The following is an 18,008-nucleotide window of genomic DNA, read 5'->3' on the forward strand; positions in this document are numbered from 1 at the left end:
TTCGAATTTGGGAAACGCCTAAACATATATACGTGTGGCGGTATTTGCACCCCCTCTTCCCCTGCGTCACCCTGGCCCACACCCCTATGGTATCTTCCCGGCGCCTGGCCCTCAGTTATTCAGTGTGGTTTCCCTAGCACAAGACTGGTCCGCCTGGTTAGCGCTCTGGAGACTGAAGTGTGTAGCAGTAAATACTTTTGCTTGTCTAAATGGGTTGTACAAATACGGCTTGGTTGTACAAATACGCTCTGGAGACTGAAGTGTGTAGCAGAAAATACTTTTGCTTGTCTAAATGGGTTGTACAAATACGGCTTGTTCGGCTCGCTCTCTTTTGAAATGTTCGGGGTAAAGGGGGGTTTCATGACGGATGTTTGTTTGGAAGACTTTACTGTGTGCTCCGAATTTGTGATTTCTTTTGCGTTTTTCCCTGTAGAGAAACTCTCACAAACTAAACACCACTCCCCGAGTTTTTCAAAGATCAATTTCCTAAGTATCTATGGGTGTGTTCGGTATGTGATTTATTTACCTCTGATATTGAATCACGACAGTAATCTTTGTGACGTTTCGCCCCACCACTTTGTAAACGCAACTTTCTGACCAGGTAAATCACGGTTGTCGTGTTTTATGTTAAACAGACATTAGCTTTCTTCGATAATTTGCTGACATCGATATATTTTGACAAATAAATCACTCAGGAAAACACTGAATTCATTTTATTGTGTGATTTTCAAGGAAACATTTCAGAAGGAAGTTATACAGGTCATAACAGTCAATTATTTGAATGACGTCACAGGTAACGGACAGAAAGTATTTTTGAATTACGTCATATAGTGTCTATAGGATTTTATCGTTTAAGCCGTATAAGTTTCCTTATCTGTATTCATCTACAGACCGAGTATGAGAGAACGTAAGTAGACTTCTTGGCACCTTGATAAAGAATTTAAAACAGGGAGTAAGTAACTCAGTGGCAGTGGCTGGAATGTACTGTTGAGTAAGTGGAACTATTTACCCTCATTAAAAGCGTACAGACGCAAAAATTCTAGTATCTGCATCCACTAAACTTCTAATGATATGAAGTAACTAAATTACTGGGAAAGATATTCGCTGGCAGTTTTATCGTTCAGCTCTGTTGACTGTTTTTAAACTGATTAATAAAATACGAGCCTCAGGAGCTAAACTATTAAAACTGACTGATCCATCTTGATCGTCTTCTTTTTTATACCGGAAATTGAAAATTAACTATCATAAAAGGTAGTGCTTACAACTAGGTTTCATTCAGTTTGAATGATGAAGATTCTACAAGTCTTTCTCATCATCTTAGAAATCGCTTTTCTGGTTATCCAGCTGATCTCGTTAGTCTGCACTCACTGGAACTCCTGGGATCTACGCTTCAACTGGACGAGATCGCTTGAAAAGGTCAACGGCAGACCAGAATCCGAAGGTGAGATTTTTTTAAATAATCGAGTCATTTGCACGCATTCTATTGAATTGTGCGTATAGTAGTGTGACCAGGGGCTAGTTAGAAAGGTTTTATTATACTTGTTAAGTGTTTTCCTCAAAGAATACTCTGGCGAAACAACAAAATAATCCTCTACCTTAACGTTTCGGCTGAAAGCTAAAGATCTAATGACAGAAAAAAAGAAACATTTACTTACCTTTCGTTAATATAAGCCTTAAGAATCAGAGTATGTATTATTTTAGGGGGATGAAATTGTGTTGTTTATAAAATAGTCCTACGTACGAGCGCGCGCGCACGAACACAAATATACATACAAACAGATATATATATATATTATGGTTGTTTTTATTGCACAGTGAACTGAAAGGCAATGTAAAATATTATCAAATGTAAACATAAATATATCAAACCAAACGAATGTATCATATTTGTGGTGTTTTTAGTTATCTTTAACTCACCACAGTAAACCATATTTATATAACATCTGAAGACTATGCGGCATTTATACTACTAACTGATTCTTCTGAATTTTTCGGCAGACAAACTGTCTAAGAATAAGATTAAAAATAGAAATAATATAAAAGGTGGAATTCCCCGAAGTCGGTATAACTCGGTGACAAATGGTGAGACTAATGATAGATTGGACTTCATATTCATCTTTAATATATTTTTTATGTTTTAGGGTCTTGTTTTATATTTGAATTAACAGTTTAAATCAACCTTTCAGTACCAGTTGGAACCACGAATTCAACCTTGTGTTATCCTACTAACACAGACTGGGATGCATCTGTGTCAAAGTAACCACCAATTATGTTCCTTCCTCACTCTTGGAATACTTGTTCTTGACTTATAAAGTAGTTTCAAGGAAACTGTACATAAAAAATGACCAACCGATTGATTTTATGATGTAACGACCTACAGACATAATGTGAACCATTGACTTTATTAGAAAAGAGTTCTGGTAAACTTTAAAAAAACGTATTTACAGGTTTTCCCCCGTTTACAAGTATTTGTAAGAATATAAATTATAAATTGAGGAAAATATCGTGTTAAACAGTTAATATATTCAAGCAATTAATTTTGTTCTTAAAACCGTGCAGTTTTTGTGGTCTCATTAGCTAAACTTACAGAAACTACGTGAAAACTAAGTTAGATAAATAGGACATTAGTAAGTTTTGAACAGAAAAACAACCAAACAAACTTGGTTCATGGTTGACAACATTTATATTATGTACTCGATATGCTACTGGAAGATCACACTAGTCAAAGCACACACGAACACTGCATACACTAGTCAAAGCACACACGAACACTGAATACACTAGTCAAAGCACACACGAACACTGAATACACTAGTCAAAGCACACACGAACACTGAATACACTAGTCAAAGCACACACGAACACTGAATACACTAGTCAAAGCACACATGAACACTGAATACACTAGTCAAAGCACACACGAACACTGAAGAAATATGGTGATGACACTGCACAAAATCTCGGCTCCGTGAACACTTATTCACTAGGAGTTGGTAGGTTAAAAGTCCCTGATGAAGGAGGTTCGAGAGTACTTGAGCCAAGAGTTTCGGCATTGTTATAATGAAACGACTGTTCTTCTGAACGCCCTGCACACGCACACAAAGGAATAAACAAGAAAACGTGTAAGGTCATCTTAAACTCTGTTCACACCCAGGTAAACAAAACGGGATAAATCGAAGTGTTAAAGTTAAATTATTTTCAATTTTTAGCTATTTAAATTGAAAATAATTAACTTAACTAAAACTTGTTGGCGCCCGATTATTCATCTCAATACCCTATTAACTAATATTCAAGCAACAGAAGAATTTATATTGAAGATTTTTTATTTTTCAAATGGAAATGAAAAAAGTCAAATATCGGATTCCCATTTATGCGTTTAAATTAATGCTTGTTTTACACACAAACATATATACATAAAAAGACACGTGTCTAGTGTAAAATCCGCCTAACATCGATTTATACAACAGTCACGTGTCTTTTCTAATTTTTGTTATTTTCATACCCGAAGTTTTATACTACACGTGACTAATGTCATGACATGTATGTGCGATTAGCCTCCAGAATATTACAAAACACTAAATAAAAATTCCAACACGGACTAAATAAACATGAGTTACTTATGGAGTCAGCTTTTAACAAATACCCTGAATGTATAAGAATATCGAATGTAAATCCACACCAGACGCGAATTAAAAACGTTCTAATAGACTAGAAATAAATATTCCTAATGGATATATTAGAGATGGGCTGACCCATTACAAAACAGTTCGTGGTTTGATTTCCGCCATATTAGTATCCTATCGCTGAACTGATATTTTCAACAAACTAAAATATATTTATTGTTATATTTACTTAATGCAATCTCAGTTATGTTTCTGTACAAATTTCTTCTTTGATCCTTTTTTGTATATTAACCTTTTAAAGTATTTTGAAATGCAACGTTATCATTATTATTACTTTGTTGTTGTTGTTAAGCGCTACGTAATCACCATCTTAATTTCGATGACGAGGAACCCACTTTGAGACTAATAATGGCTGGAGACGGCTTGAATGGGTAATTGTACCTGATGATGTCGAAACGTTGTACATTTGCTGTTATGTTAAACTTATATTAAAGTTTTTCTTCATTACCCATTCAAGCCGTCTCCAGCCATTATTAGTCACCATCTTAATTGTTTTTACTGTAGTCCAGGTTACTTTTATTGGTCAGTTTATTTCGAGTTGCACGACGAGAAAAAAATCGAGACAAGTTCTATTTTAGCGAAGCGACAATTTTTCAAGGATGTGGATACTCAAATTTGACTGTAGTATTTCCAAGCTATTCGCTCGTGTCCAGTGGATGAGCTTTAACTTATGGTAGATTTTAAAAGTCAGCAAATATACTGGCTGGTATATGAGAACATATTAAATAATATAAACATTTCTAACTCCACTGCGGATACTGAATTAAAAATATCTAATGAAACTGACTTTTATTAAAAACGCCATGGTAAGTTGCAAACATATAACAGCGTTAGAGGTAAATTTAATGTCATTAATTTCAGCTATGGCTCATAGGTAAACTTCAAAATGTAATTTTTGTTCAGAATCACATATCACACATTTCAGCACTAAAACGTGTTTCTAAAATTATATTTTTCTCTTCAGGTAACTTTATTTTAACATCATTAGCATATGGAGAATAACTGAAATATTAGCATATGGAGAATAACCGAAACATTAGCATATAGATAATAACTGAAACATAATAAAACATTTATACGTTTTCAAAGAAAAATAAATACAGCAACGTTTCATACTGGGAATGAATGTAAACGTTAGCCACGTTGCAAGAGGAGGCAGAGAAATAAAACTAAGTTACAAACTGTATAACGTATCCTGATAGTAGAGGCTACTTATCAGTAGAACTCATACAGTGATGATAATACACTGTATGTCGTATTTGTGGAGGATCAAGTTTAATGAAATGTAGTGTCAGTTCTTCGACTCTTGAAGAGTATATCTGATGTTCTTATGATCTCTTTATCCAGTAAATGAAATAGCTTTATGTAAATAATGGAATAAAGTGTATTGAGTTGAGGTCAATAGCTTGCTTGGTTAAGACAGTTAATCCGACAACTAGAGCTTACTAGCTTACATTCGGGCTTTGTTATAATGGGGGTCAGAACAAAAAAGAAGCTCAAACCTGTGTTTCTCCAAAAATGTTTTAATCGAGCATTATGTCTGAACCGAACTTGTCATAACACCAATCTGTAGACATTTTTTAAAGTAATATTTTTTATCTTTTTGTAATTAAGTTCCATTATTTTGATTAAAATTATATGATTTTATCATTTGATAAAATTTTTTTTCTTAACTGTGATAAAACATTTAAGCCATCTATTCGAGAAAGCGCAGGCCTTGTGCGAGGCATGGAGCGCGAGAAAGACAGCATGTAGCGTTTTTGACCGGTTTCATCGTATTGATTTTTACATAGGTGAATTTTGTTATGAATTTAATTATTGATAAATCTCATGATTTGAAAAAGTATATGGTGGGGGTGGGGCCTACGTTTAATTAATCCGGCACTCACATTTCTTAAGCACTACCGTCTTCGTCGTGGATTATGCTCAATCTAATGGTCATGATTACGCACTATTGGCCGAAACTGTAATTTTCATTGTAACAAATTTCTACAAAGAATAACAAAATCAATCTTATACAAGTTTCTGTAGACCCTTTACTGTTCACGTGAAGGTGTATTTCAAGACTACGTCGAGATGTGTGTGGAATATTTATGTATTCTATATTCCAGTATTTTCAATCTTTGTCAAGAAAACAGCTGTTAATATTGAAGTGTGGCTGGAACCTTGTAAGCTTTAATGAATTTCCAATTCTTGTTTATTGTTTTGTTAACTGAAGTAATGTTTTTATTTTTAGGTTAGAGGGTTCTTCTTCGTAACTATCTCCTAAATCTTACGTATGAGGCCGTTGCTGAGTGTTGGGTTGGGGTGTTTTCAGGAGTTATAGCTGTCCTAAACGCTTTGCTGTGCGACTTTTTCACTTTCAACGAGAACATTGAAGACTGGCTCCTTCAAAATTTTAAGTTATTTGGCTCTAAATCGACTTTAAGAAACTCACTCTATATCTTAAAACGCTTTGTTATTATCAGAATCTCAAAATTATTTCCACGTGCAAAAAACATCAGAAAAATAAAACAGACTGTTAGGTAGTTCCATGTAAATTATAACCGTATTTTTTAGGAATTGTGTATACGCATTTTACATTCTTAAATTCATTTAGATGTGTATATGTAATAAATCTTCAGAATATTAGCGAACACTGAATGAAAATAGCAAGAATTTAAATGAAAAAAATTAAGGTATGGGTTATCTCAGAAATAAATTAGCAGTCTATTTTAATAAAAAGGGTGCGTCTTTTAGCAATAGACGTCTGTACCAAAAATAACAATGTTATATCAAGATAATGCAGCTGAACATGATGATTTGGCTTTAACTGCATATGTACAAGAATATGTAGAACTGGATGTAGATATAGACATGGATATAGCTTAGGTAAGCGCAAGTGACGATTGTTATTTATTTCACATTACTTGTGTCATTCAGTAGAACAGCACACCAGACTGACTGGTCACTTTGTGTGAGAACCCATCTGGCCAACTGATTACTCAATAAGAAAATAATTGCTTTAGATGAAACTCATTAAACCGATTAGTTATTCAGTAAAATAACAGGCCGAGTAGATAACTCATTAGGCTAAGTGGCCACTCAATACAAGAGTAAATGACGTCAACTGGTCACATCAATAAGAGAACCTTTCACGTAGACTTATAGTAGAAAGGGAAAAAATAGGATTTAAGAAGGTGCTAAGTGTGCACATTTTCTAACTTTTTTAGCAGACAAGATTAGTTTATCCAACAACAAACGCAACATCATAAGTAGTATAATATATCATAAAAAAGGTTAATACTGCTTATACACAATAACCGAATATTAAACTATGTAGAAGTTTCTTTGGTCTTATTACAAAAATATTAAATCTTAGAGTAGTACGTTTTCCCAAAGCAATTCTGAACAATCTGCTGGTTTTTATTGTTTACAACGCCACGGTACGGTGCAAACAGATAACGGTGTTAAAGATGATTTAATGTCAGAAACACGTCCTAGTAATTTCGGTTAAGCTTTAAAATGTCCTTTTTGATTAGAATCACCTCACCCATTCCTACCATTGAAACGTGTTTGTAACGACAGTTAACTTCTGATACACATAAATGGTAAACAAATAATAACTGAAACACGATAAAAATCAGCACGTTTATGGTTGTGAAAAACATAACAGTTGTGTTTGATTCTACATTTGAAAGAAAGGTTGTATAAATACAGCAGCATTTCCATCCCGTGAATGAATTTAAAGCTCAGACAAGTTGCACAAGGGGACAAACAAATCAAACTAGGATGCTGACTATAGAATAAGAACGTTAATGTATCCTGGAAGGTGAGATATTTCTAAGAACTTATGAGTAAAAACAGTATGTCAAACACACTACAGCTGCCATATCCAATGCTGACAAGTCCTTTCGAACAATACCAGGGCTCATCATGCTGCCTGGGATACGACAGGCATATTGGTGGTATAGGCGCTATTTATATAATCAGTTTTCGTGAACAACGACTGTTATGGTGTAAACTAGAATTAATAAGTGAATTGTAATCTTGTAATCATTTAGAGATAAGATTTTTAGGGTAATGCTTAATATCATTTATTTAGTTTATTTTTAAACACCGATTATTCATTTTTATTATATTATTTGAATTAACTTTACCTCAGTAGTAGGACCCACACAATGGAAGTAATATACCACATGTCGGATTTAACCTCTATTCTCAAGCCTCACGCGCGAAGCAAAAATGAGAAATCAAATTAGATGTCTGTAAGAAATGTGAAAGTTCAAGTTCACATTAGATGTAGTTTTAATTCGTCGACTAATACATCTTGAAGAGTATATCTGATGCTCTGATGATTTTGTTGTTGTAAGCGCAGAGCTACACAATGGGCTATCTTAGCTCTATCCACAGCGAGTATCGAAACCCGAATTTTAGCGTTATAAGTTTTCAGCCTTACTGCTGAGTCACCAAGAGGCCTGATGGCCTTGATAACCGGTACAAGAACAAAGCTTTACGTAAAGAGGTAAACTACTAACAAGTATGAAATATAATCAAAGTAAGTTACATAATTTATTTTGTACCCACTTATACCCCCGTGCGATAGCTTAACGTAGCCTTACGTAAAAAAAAAAAAATAAAAAAACTTTACTAAAGAGATCTCAGCCTACAGCTGAAGTGTATAATAACGTTGGTGTGCAAGCGTGATAGGAAGTTTAAAATGGAAGGAGACCACATGTTAAGATTAAAATAAAAGAAGATCTAATGGATTTGTTGGGCTTGGTGGTTAAGGCACTCGCAAGCTGATAGTCGCGGGTTCGAATCCCCCTCACTGAAGATGCTCAAACTTTTAGCCGTGGGGCTTTATAATGTGACAATTAATCCCACTTATGGACGGCTGGTGCAGATAGCTCTATTGTAGCTTTGCGCGAAATTCCGAAACAACCACACAGTCATAATATCATATAATGCTTAACTTATTTTGTCGCTGCTAAGTCTTCCATATATTTCAAGTGTTATATAACCTATTCCGCAAATCAAGAACGTTTACAGATATAATATGATGGAATATTTTATTTTGTCACCTGTTTATATAATTACTTCTTTTTTACGATAAAAAGTCTTTTTATTTTACCTGAATATACATAGAAATATTTGTAAATATTGGTTTATAACATTTATAGATTATTGAAAATCTGGGAATGCGACGTGATTTATTTATATAAGCGTAAAAAATATCAGAAAAATTAAACAGGTTACGTAAAGATATATCGAAACGAAATCTTTTATTTCTTGTGAATGGTGTATTGGAACTATTTTATCTTCGGTAAATACTTAAGTCAAAAGTTTAAATTAAATATAAATGTGCCTGAAACTTTATGCCATTAATAACTGAGGCTTTAGACCATTTTGCATGTTAGTCTACTCTCGATTTTTTCTCTCCTATAGGAATTGTTTATTTCAGAACTTTCGTGTGAAGCTCTACAAATGGCTAATTTTGAAATGATAGATTAGAGAAAAGGTGGCTAGTTAATAGTACCTAACGCCAACTTATAGGGCACCCACGCCCCCAAAGTGCGGAGCGTATTTTGGGGCAATGGGCTGTGAACAAAGAACTGTCGGGTTCACGATTTGAGTACGCTAACCACTAGGGGAAATTTACAGAACGGGAAGGCTTAAATTGACCTGCTTGGACACGTGTTGAACTGTACACTGATCGATATATAAATGATAATACCATTTTTACAATAGAGAGTTTTAATATAATCGTTTCTCTTTAATGTACTAGTTTCGTTGTTTTAGTTGCCCCCAAAAACGAAAAGCGACGTGGGTCAAAATATGGAGTAGTTCGTAAGCATGCCGGTTAAAATAAGGGATTTTGCCGATCTGAATATAGGTGACTACAATATGAGAAAATACATTCACTGTGTTTTTGGCGTAACAGATAAGGCTCTTGTGTAGGCAACAAACAGCTCGATAACTAGAACGAAAGTTAGACTGTTTGTTTGTAGTTAAGCACAAAGCTGCACAATAGGCTGTGTGTGCTCTACCCACCACGTGTATCGAAACCCGGTTTATAGCGTTGTAAGTCCGCAGACTGGGGGGCTAGTTAGATAAATAAATACAATCATTTGAAGAGGTATTTTGTCAATTCAACAGCTATTATGATCTAAGGTGAACAAGTGCAAATTTTGTTTACGAAACAGTTATGCCCTTATTAATGTTATACTGTATGTTCAAGCATCCCCAGCTCGATTGACTTCGAACTTTGTATGTAATACCTGTTGTATAAGTTGAGTCAATATCTATTGATCTTGCATTGAAATATCATGTTCATAAGGTTGTGGATTTTTTTACCAATAACCTTTTAACTTGACCTTTGACCAACGGCTTTCAAAAGATAATCATGTCTAAAACATTGTATGTAGTACCATTTATATAAATTTGGTGAAACTTCATCTATATAATCTTGAGATATCCTGTACACATGATTGGGGAAAATTTTCTATCTACCAGTGACCTTTAAATCTTGACTTTTGACTTATGGCCTTCAAAAGTTGATCAGTTCTAGAACTTTGTATGTAGTACAGGTTTTATACGTATAGTGAAAATCTATCTATACAATCTTGAGATATCCTCTCCATATGACTGGGACGGACAGGAGCAAACCTACATGCGCTGCTGTGCTTCGCGGTAAGGGGAGGGGGCATAGAAACTCAGTCATCTGTGACATCAGTTATTTAATGTGAAATGAAAGACGTCAAAGCTATGAATGTTTGGTTAACTTCCCATCGTATTGTTTGATGTATTCAGTTTTTTAAAGTATTACGTATAAACATTTTTGAAACAGTTGATATCATATTGTTAACATTATTATTTTTATATGGCTTTCTGATGCTCGACTCCTTTCCAAATGGAAGTATATACTAATACTTTGATTTCAAATTATTAAAAGAAGCAACTAAAAGCTCCTCTTTGAAATTACCAAGTAAAAAATATGTGGATGCAGCCCGGACTGAACAGACGTTTCGTTTGTAGGATAAAGTTTCTTGCAGTGTATTTGTTATATAAATCAGAAACTCTACAGAGATTGGAAAGAAATGTGGTTGGAAAAGAAGTAGAAACGAACTAAAATCCAGCTTGTTTTAAACTCTTTCAAATTTATTAATGTACTTCCATCAGTAGTTTGGGATTGATATATACACATCATCACATCCTATCACTCCACATTGTTTATAAAACTTGTCACTAGGTTAAACGTAAAAAAAAATATAATTTTCATTGTTTATACGAAGTTTTTTATTTGCAAATTCATAAAAATGATATCTTTTTTTTCTAGTCTAGTGAGAAAAAATAAAGCTTTCTAGTTGCAAATATAAATCGCTATTTTGAATAACAAATAAAACTTTAATATTTATCTAGAATGACGGTGACAAGGAAAACAAAATAATAGCTCAATAGCTTTTTGTTTGCCTGCTCGTAAAGGAAGGTTAGTGTTCAAGAAAGAAATTACCCGTCATCTCCTCATACAAGTAGCGAACTACCCCCCGCTAGTATATATATATAACAATCGTCACTTATGATTTTTTAAATCTTTTAACAGTGTCTTAAAGTGCGTTTATTTTTTTATTGTGTTTTGTCTTCGGATTGTCGTACCAAGCTACTCAAAACTATCTACACTAGCTATCCCTAACTTTGAACTGATAGCCGAGAACGAAGGCACTTAGTGAACAGCAGCCACCAGCTTTTAAGCTAATTTTGTCTGAGCGAATAGTCTAAAGAACATAATAAATATGAGTGTCTTCGATGTCATTATACTATCATGCCAATTATTGGAAGTATAAGTGTTTAGTTTAGAAAAAAAACCAATCTGTGTGTTCATCTTTTCTTTTGTATGCTGCTGCATCTAAAAGTTATATATATAACTAATTTCCAACAAAAGTTAGCTGAAAATTTTCAAATACTTTTGTACTCTAATTGTTCAACGCAAAAGTTCACAAGGGTAGTAAATTACAAAAACTCAGGCGTGACTGCTAACATTGGCGCTCTCATAGTCTTATTTGGTAGGTAAAACATTGTCAAGACAAAAAAAACAAAAAACAAACAAAAAAAACAGTGAACTAATTATGTCACGTTCCATAAAAATTATTAAGTTATATTTTTTATATTTTAGAAAGATATATTTCTTAGAAGTTCTGGTTGTAAGACAACAATTTTTTTCAGCTTTTTAAGATTTATTTTGCATCATAGTAGCATTGATGTCAGGAACGTTCATATGTCTATATTTCACATACTGGAGTAATTTTGAACATAGACTAAGATTACGATTATGTTACTGCAACATAGAAGGAGGGAAGAAGTATGTCTTTCCCTATAATATACTCATACATACCGATAATCCTCAACCAATGATACTAATCAAACTACAAGGACCGGTCTTGAGCATTCTCCTCCCCCTGTTCTGACCCCCTAACAAGCATGTCTAATTTCTTTTACACTGTCAACCAATCCGTGTTTCAAGGTCGTTAATCTAGAAGTCTTTCTAAAACCATCGAGAGCCATAGATAAATATTGATTATATTGACTTCTACGATGTTGTCACGCCAACAATGTATCATACTGATAGTTCTGTTACATGTTAGCAGGACAAATTATTGTTACGAATAACGATGGTTTCTAAGACACTTTTTTTTGAGCCTGAAAATCTTTGTTGCTAAAAGACAACGTTGTTATATCTCCCGCCTTTAAAATGCCTTAGGACATTAGTTCTAAGCCCCTTACCAGTTTAAGGACAGAAAAGAGTGTTGAATAACGAGAGTTTGACCTTTTGAATAGGTTCCTAATTATCAGGGTTGAAGTGTGGTAAGCCGCCACAATATTTATTATCAGGATTGAAGTGTGGTGAGTCGACATAGCATTTAGGTTCAATAAAAAGAGTTTGACCCCTTGAATAATTTCCTAATTATCAGAGTTGGAGTGTGGTAAGTCGCCACAGTATTTAGGTTCAATAAAAAGAGTTTGACCCCTTGAATAATTTCCTAATTATCAGAGTTGGAGTGTGGTAAGTCGCCACAATATTTAGGTTCAATAAAAAGAGTTTGACCTTTTGAATTGGTTCCTAACTATCAGGGTTCAAGTGTGGCAAGTCGCCACAGTATTTAGGTTGACTAACGAAAATTTGATCTTTTCTACTGTTTCAGCGGTTAGCCTGAAAGCCTGGTAAAAATCGGGTTTCGATATCCATGGTGGGCACAGCATAGATAGATCAGATTTGTATTTAACAACAAACAAATTTGAACAGATTTCTAATTATCATGATTAGAGAATGGTAAGTGGCAGTATTTGGATTTGAGGGATTACTTACCCACTAGGACTCCTTTATTTTCATTGACACTGTCTTAAATGTTAATGCTAGCTGGCCAGATTTGAGGGATTACTTACCCACTAGGACTCCTTTATTTTCATTGACACTGTCTTAAATGTTAATGCTAGCTGGCCAGTTTTGAGGGATTACTTACCCACTAGGACTCCTTTATTTTCATTGACACTGTCTTAAATGTTAATGCTAGCTGGCCAGATTTGAGGGATTACTTACCTACTAGGACTCCTTTATTTTCATTGACACTGTCTTAAATGTTAATGCTAGCTGGCCAGTTTTGAGGGATTACTTACCCACTAGGACTTCTTTATTTTCATTGACACTGTCTTAAATGTGCAGTTACACTTATGAATTCTTTATAATAGTTCAAATAACCTAATAATTGAATGTTACTCACACGTAATTTATTTAACAATTAATTAATGGAGTTTCTAACATTTTGGTTAATAAATACCTAACTTAGGCCTACTTTTCAAGTGTGTGAAAGTATTGAATCTGCTAACAACTATGAAATGATATTCCATCAACATTAAAGTTAATTTGTAGTCGTTTAGGAATGCCCGTAATGAAGTTACATAATCGATAATTAGTGTAGTTCTGTTTTAGCGTAACGAGTTAGGCTTAAACCGATCCATGTTTGGACGATGGAACATCAAGTAGCAAGGTTTTATTTTTAATATTGTTCAGATTAATCTTGTATAGAATTCTTTGTAGGTGTCCTAGAATGAAATGTATTATTGCCTTCTGTACACCATTATTTTAAGTTTAATCATATGTCTAAAGTATACGAAAGGCATGTTATACGTTAAATTCGTTATCGTAAACGAACAGAATAATAGACAAATCTATACATTTTACCACAGCAAAGACGAATACCCACATGTATATATCGTGATTCATCCTTCAAGTTTTACAATCTCAAAAATATATCCAGTGCTAGAAACACAGTTTTCCTATTTAAACATAACTAATGTATTTAATCCAAAAGTTTTTAAAGCACGGTTCAGTTGTTTGTTGTTGTTTTTTCAAATATATTTTACAGTTATTTCAAACCTCCTCGCTCTCCTTCTTAAAGAAGACAGTCATTAACGAAAAGATTCGTGACTTTTTATTTCTATCAGTTCTAAGGTGTTTTAAAAATAACTTTTCTAGATAGACATATCTTGAAATGACAGGCTCTGATTGATCAGAACATTGAAGAACAAGCACGTCTTGAAGAGATTTTCACCAGTGGTTGTGTATGTTTCAAAGCTGGCCAGACGTCCATGTATGTTTAAGTTGTTGATTGATTGCTTTTGGTTGGAATGCCAAAAACAAGAAAACGGATTTTAAGTGTATACACGTTAAAAACTTTATTCAAATAAAATATTAATAGATAGAACGTTTCACGTAATTCTGATACTTTTTCTGGAAGAAGCAGCTTCACATCTATTTATAAATATTTGTTTGTATACAGAGTTAATGTTTGCATTTTGACAGTTGTTTTCCAGTAGTTAGTTTAATAGGTTAATCACCAATAAAGAAAGTTCAGCAGGGTTTGCGAAACAGTTTTAAAATTGAGAAGGATTGCAATAAATGCTTTCTTATCCATTTCTAAATGTTTTGTTTAAACAAAAGCGAATAATGACACTACGCTGCTAATTTCTTGGAAATTCATATCATATTCAACGTAAGGCTTAGATTTCTGCGATCCCCTACGGCCCTCTACCTCTGCTATCTACAGCAGATTGACTTAAAACGTATTACCTTGTATTTGCACAAGATTTCACGCAGATAACACACATATAATAATGTTCCAAGATATTATGTGTCTACCTATCGGGTATAAACTTCATTCGATACCAAGTTGCAGAGAAAGCGTTCTGTAACAATGGCGATAGTGTTTGCTTACGTACCAATGACTAGAAGAACTCTTCCCTTCTCAGGAGAAAACGTCAATAAACAGATAACACATGAAAAACCGACATCCATGACTTGGTACATATTTCGGGAAAAATTATGTTTAACTTAAGAGCATTAAAACATCTCTTAGAATAAAAAATGATTTAACAAATGCTTTAAAATACTACATTTTATGAAAATATAACTGACTCGTAATTAAAAAACATGTTTTATAAGTTCTTTTTTTACTCAGTTTTTTAATACTGTCAACTTATAAATATCTGCAATTGATAAAATACGCATAATAACTGTTTGGAGTTTCATATCTGCAAAATACAGTTCATAATAAAAACATCCAATTTTTACAAACAATTTATTAATGGTTCTTCTTAGAGGGCATTTTTTAAACTTATCCCGACGACTGACTGTTACTTCTCCCACCAGTGGCACAGCGATATGTCTTCGGACTTACAACACTAGAAACCGGGTTTCGATATCCGTGGTTGGCAGAGCACAGATAGCCCATCGTGTAGCTTTGTGCTTAAACTACAAAAAAATAAAAAATACATTTGTGAAACTCAGAGACATATCTGACAACAATATTTGGTTTTTGTAAAATACTTGTTAATAAACTGAATAATTTAGCTATCTTTGTCAGTTTTATCAAATTAGCTCAACTTAAAAAACATATTGTATCGTTAACAGTTACGGTTTAATTAAACGCGTGAAACATTGGAAACCAATAAGCCTAGAAATTGTGATAGAAATAACATGAAGTGCAGGTTCTTTTTATTGTGTGTGTTACGATAAACTTTAGATTTTTGCCTAAACAACTTCAGTGTATCAAAAAACGGTTTATGTTTTCTATTTTTCTTCAGACAGAAAAACAACAACATACTTTAAAATTGTTATATACAAAAGTTATAAAGTAGACTTTTAACGATGAGTTTTAATAAGTAAACACACTTTCCTCTCGAAGAGTTGTCTCTTACACAGCACCCTCTATTTATTCATACCTTTGTTGACAGATGTCAACTTCCAGCCAAGAAAATAATTAACCAACATCTGGAAAAAAATAGGTCTGACGCGGAGGTTCTCCTAGTCTATTTACGTTCTTGCACATGGGCTTGTAAGAAGATTCGTGACTAAGGTGACAGGTTTCAAATAGTACATACTTGTCAGTCACTGCATGTTACGCTTGTTCAGCCGAGTTTAAATAAAGCCACGTTCTGCATTACAACTTCGTCAAACTTCTGTAAAGGGTTTATTTTTGTAACAGAAAAGCAACAGCGTATCGTTCAAGCCTACTTTAATGAATATATACAAATATCGTACGATTGGACATATATAAGTTTCGTGATTAATTTTTGGTATTTTGCTTCAAACTTATAATGCTACAAAGTTTCTTCGTCAAACACCATTTTGAAGTGCAGCTCTTTTTTTTTACTTCTCTGAACTTTTGAAAATTTCTTCCGATTTCTTAAATAAATCGTTTATTTTCAGACTAGCTTAAATTTAATTTGAGAAAAATTGTTTGTTTGGGGCTATACGAACCTATAATTGTTTGTAACTCTCAGTTATAAACCAGTTTTAACTAGTCAAATCCTGCATCATGCAATTAATACACTCATAGGCAACATTATCCACAACATCATTTTTATTATTTGGTTGTAATTTCTTTATTTGAGAACAATTTGAGCTTGTAGAAGCTATTTCAGAACAGAAATATTATTTTCATTATTTTAGCAGAATTGAATAATCCACAAACTTATACTCTACCCATGCATGGCTCAAGGTGGGTTTTGCTTCAATCATTATTACCTCTGCCACTTATACTCTACCCATGCATGGCTCAAGGTGGGTTTTGCTTCAATCATTATTACCTCTGCCACCGAAGGTGGACGGAGGTTATGTTTTCACTCCTGTGTATGTGTGTTTGTCAGCAAGATTTCTCGAAAACAACTGAATGGATTTGGATGAAAGTTGGTATATATTTGGACTATGTTCCAACTTAGAAGTGATTATATTTGGAGGATCACACCAAGTTCACGAAAATCCATAAAAAACCCAATTTGTTAACATGGGGACCGATTTCACACACCATTTTTGCTCTATAACTCAGTCAAAAATGATCAGATTGTGAGGAAACTTGGTGGACATATGTGGACCATTATTCTTCATTGTCCTGACCAAAATGGTCCATGTTTTGACAACTACGGGCATACGGGCAGATTTTCGTATTTTTTGTGAGCCGAATATGATCAACGCTTGCTCAACTGAGTGCCTCTCTAGTTATTTTATTTTGACTGTCTTGTTAAGGTTCACTCCTAAAAATTCAAATCGAATTGGTAATTTGTTTTTTCTTAATTAATTAGTTTTATTTATATGAACCATCATAACTATGATGTAGGGTTACAATTATTGACCAAAAGTAAATTAATTATAAAGATCAAAACTGAAAAGTAATTTCTAAAACAATAAAGTCAATTCTATATAACACAATTACTGGAAATATGTGATGTCACGAATCAATACCATGAAATGAAAACCTATAAGTTTTAATTATTAGAATGTATTGAATTTTTAGTTGGGGACTTTCACTGTTAGTTACGTTTTTTCGTAATAATCCCAATTATAATTCTCAGAAGTTCAACCGATTTGGAGATGCAGGTTAGTGCCGAAATCCACATACTAAGCTATAGTTAGGTTGAATAAATTATTGTTCTGATTACTTATCCTATTTCCTATTATATTAGTAACAATTCTAAGCTATTTCATTCCAATCTAACAAGTTAAAAAATATTCTCTCTGTATTCCAGATCAGTTTACTCTTTGCTTTCATATTTAATGTTTTTTGTTGTTGTTTTTTCATTTGTGACTCTAGTGAAGACCACATTTACAATAACAAAATGAATACTCTTGTATTTTGCACAAAAGAAGAAAGACGTTAAACTACACTGAGTGGTCACAAGTAAATAGACACCCAATTTTTCGTCATTTAACTGATTTATGCTAACTAATTTGTGTTCACAGAGCACTATATAAATGAAAACGGTCTGCACACTAATTATATTGTGCTACAAAAT

General features: G+C 33.6%; 1 protein-coding gene across 1 annotated transcript in view; it reads left to right on the forward strand.

Moving 5' to 3' along the window:
• The first annotated feature begins 783 nt into the window (after nt 1-783).
• Nucleotides 784-18,008, forward strand: part of LOC111086440 — a 57,115-nt gene continuing 39,890 nt past the window's right edge. Inside the window, exon 1 of the mRNA XM_022389284.1 lies at nt 784-1,441. Within this exon, the coding sequence (XP_022244992.1) occupies nt 1,285-1,441 (157 nt within the window). The 5' untranslated portion in view covers nt 784-1,284. The remainder of the gene's footprint in view (nt 1,442-18,008) is intronic.

This window comes from Limulus polyphemus, unplaced genomic scaffold (assembly GCF_000517525.1).
Source record: "Limulus polyphemus unplaced genomic scaffold, Limulus_polyphemus-2.1.2 Scaffold1100, whole genome shotgun sequence".
Taxonomy (NCBI): domain Eukaryota; kingdom Metazoa; phylum Arthropoda; class Merostomata; order Xiphosura; family Limulidae; genus Limulus; species Limulus polyphemus.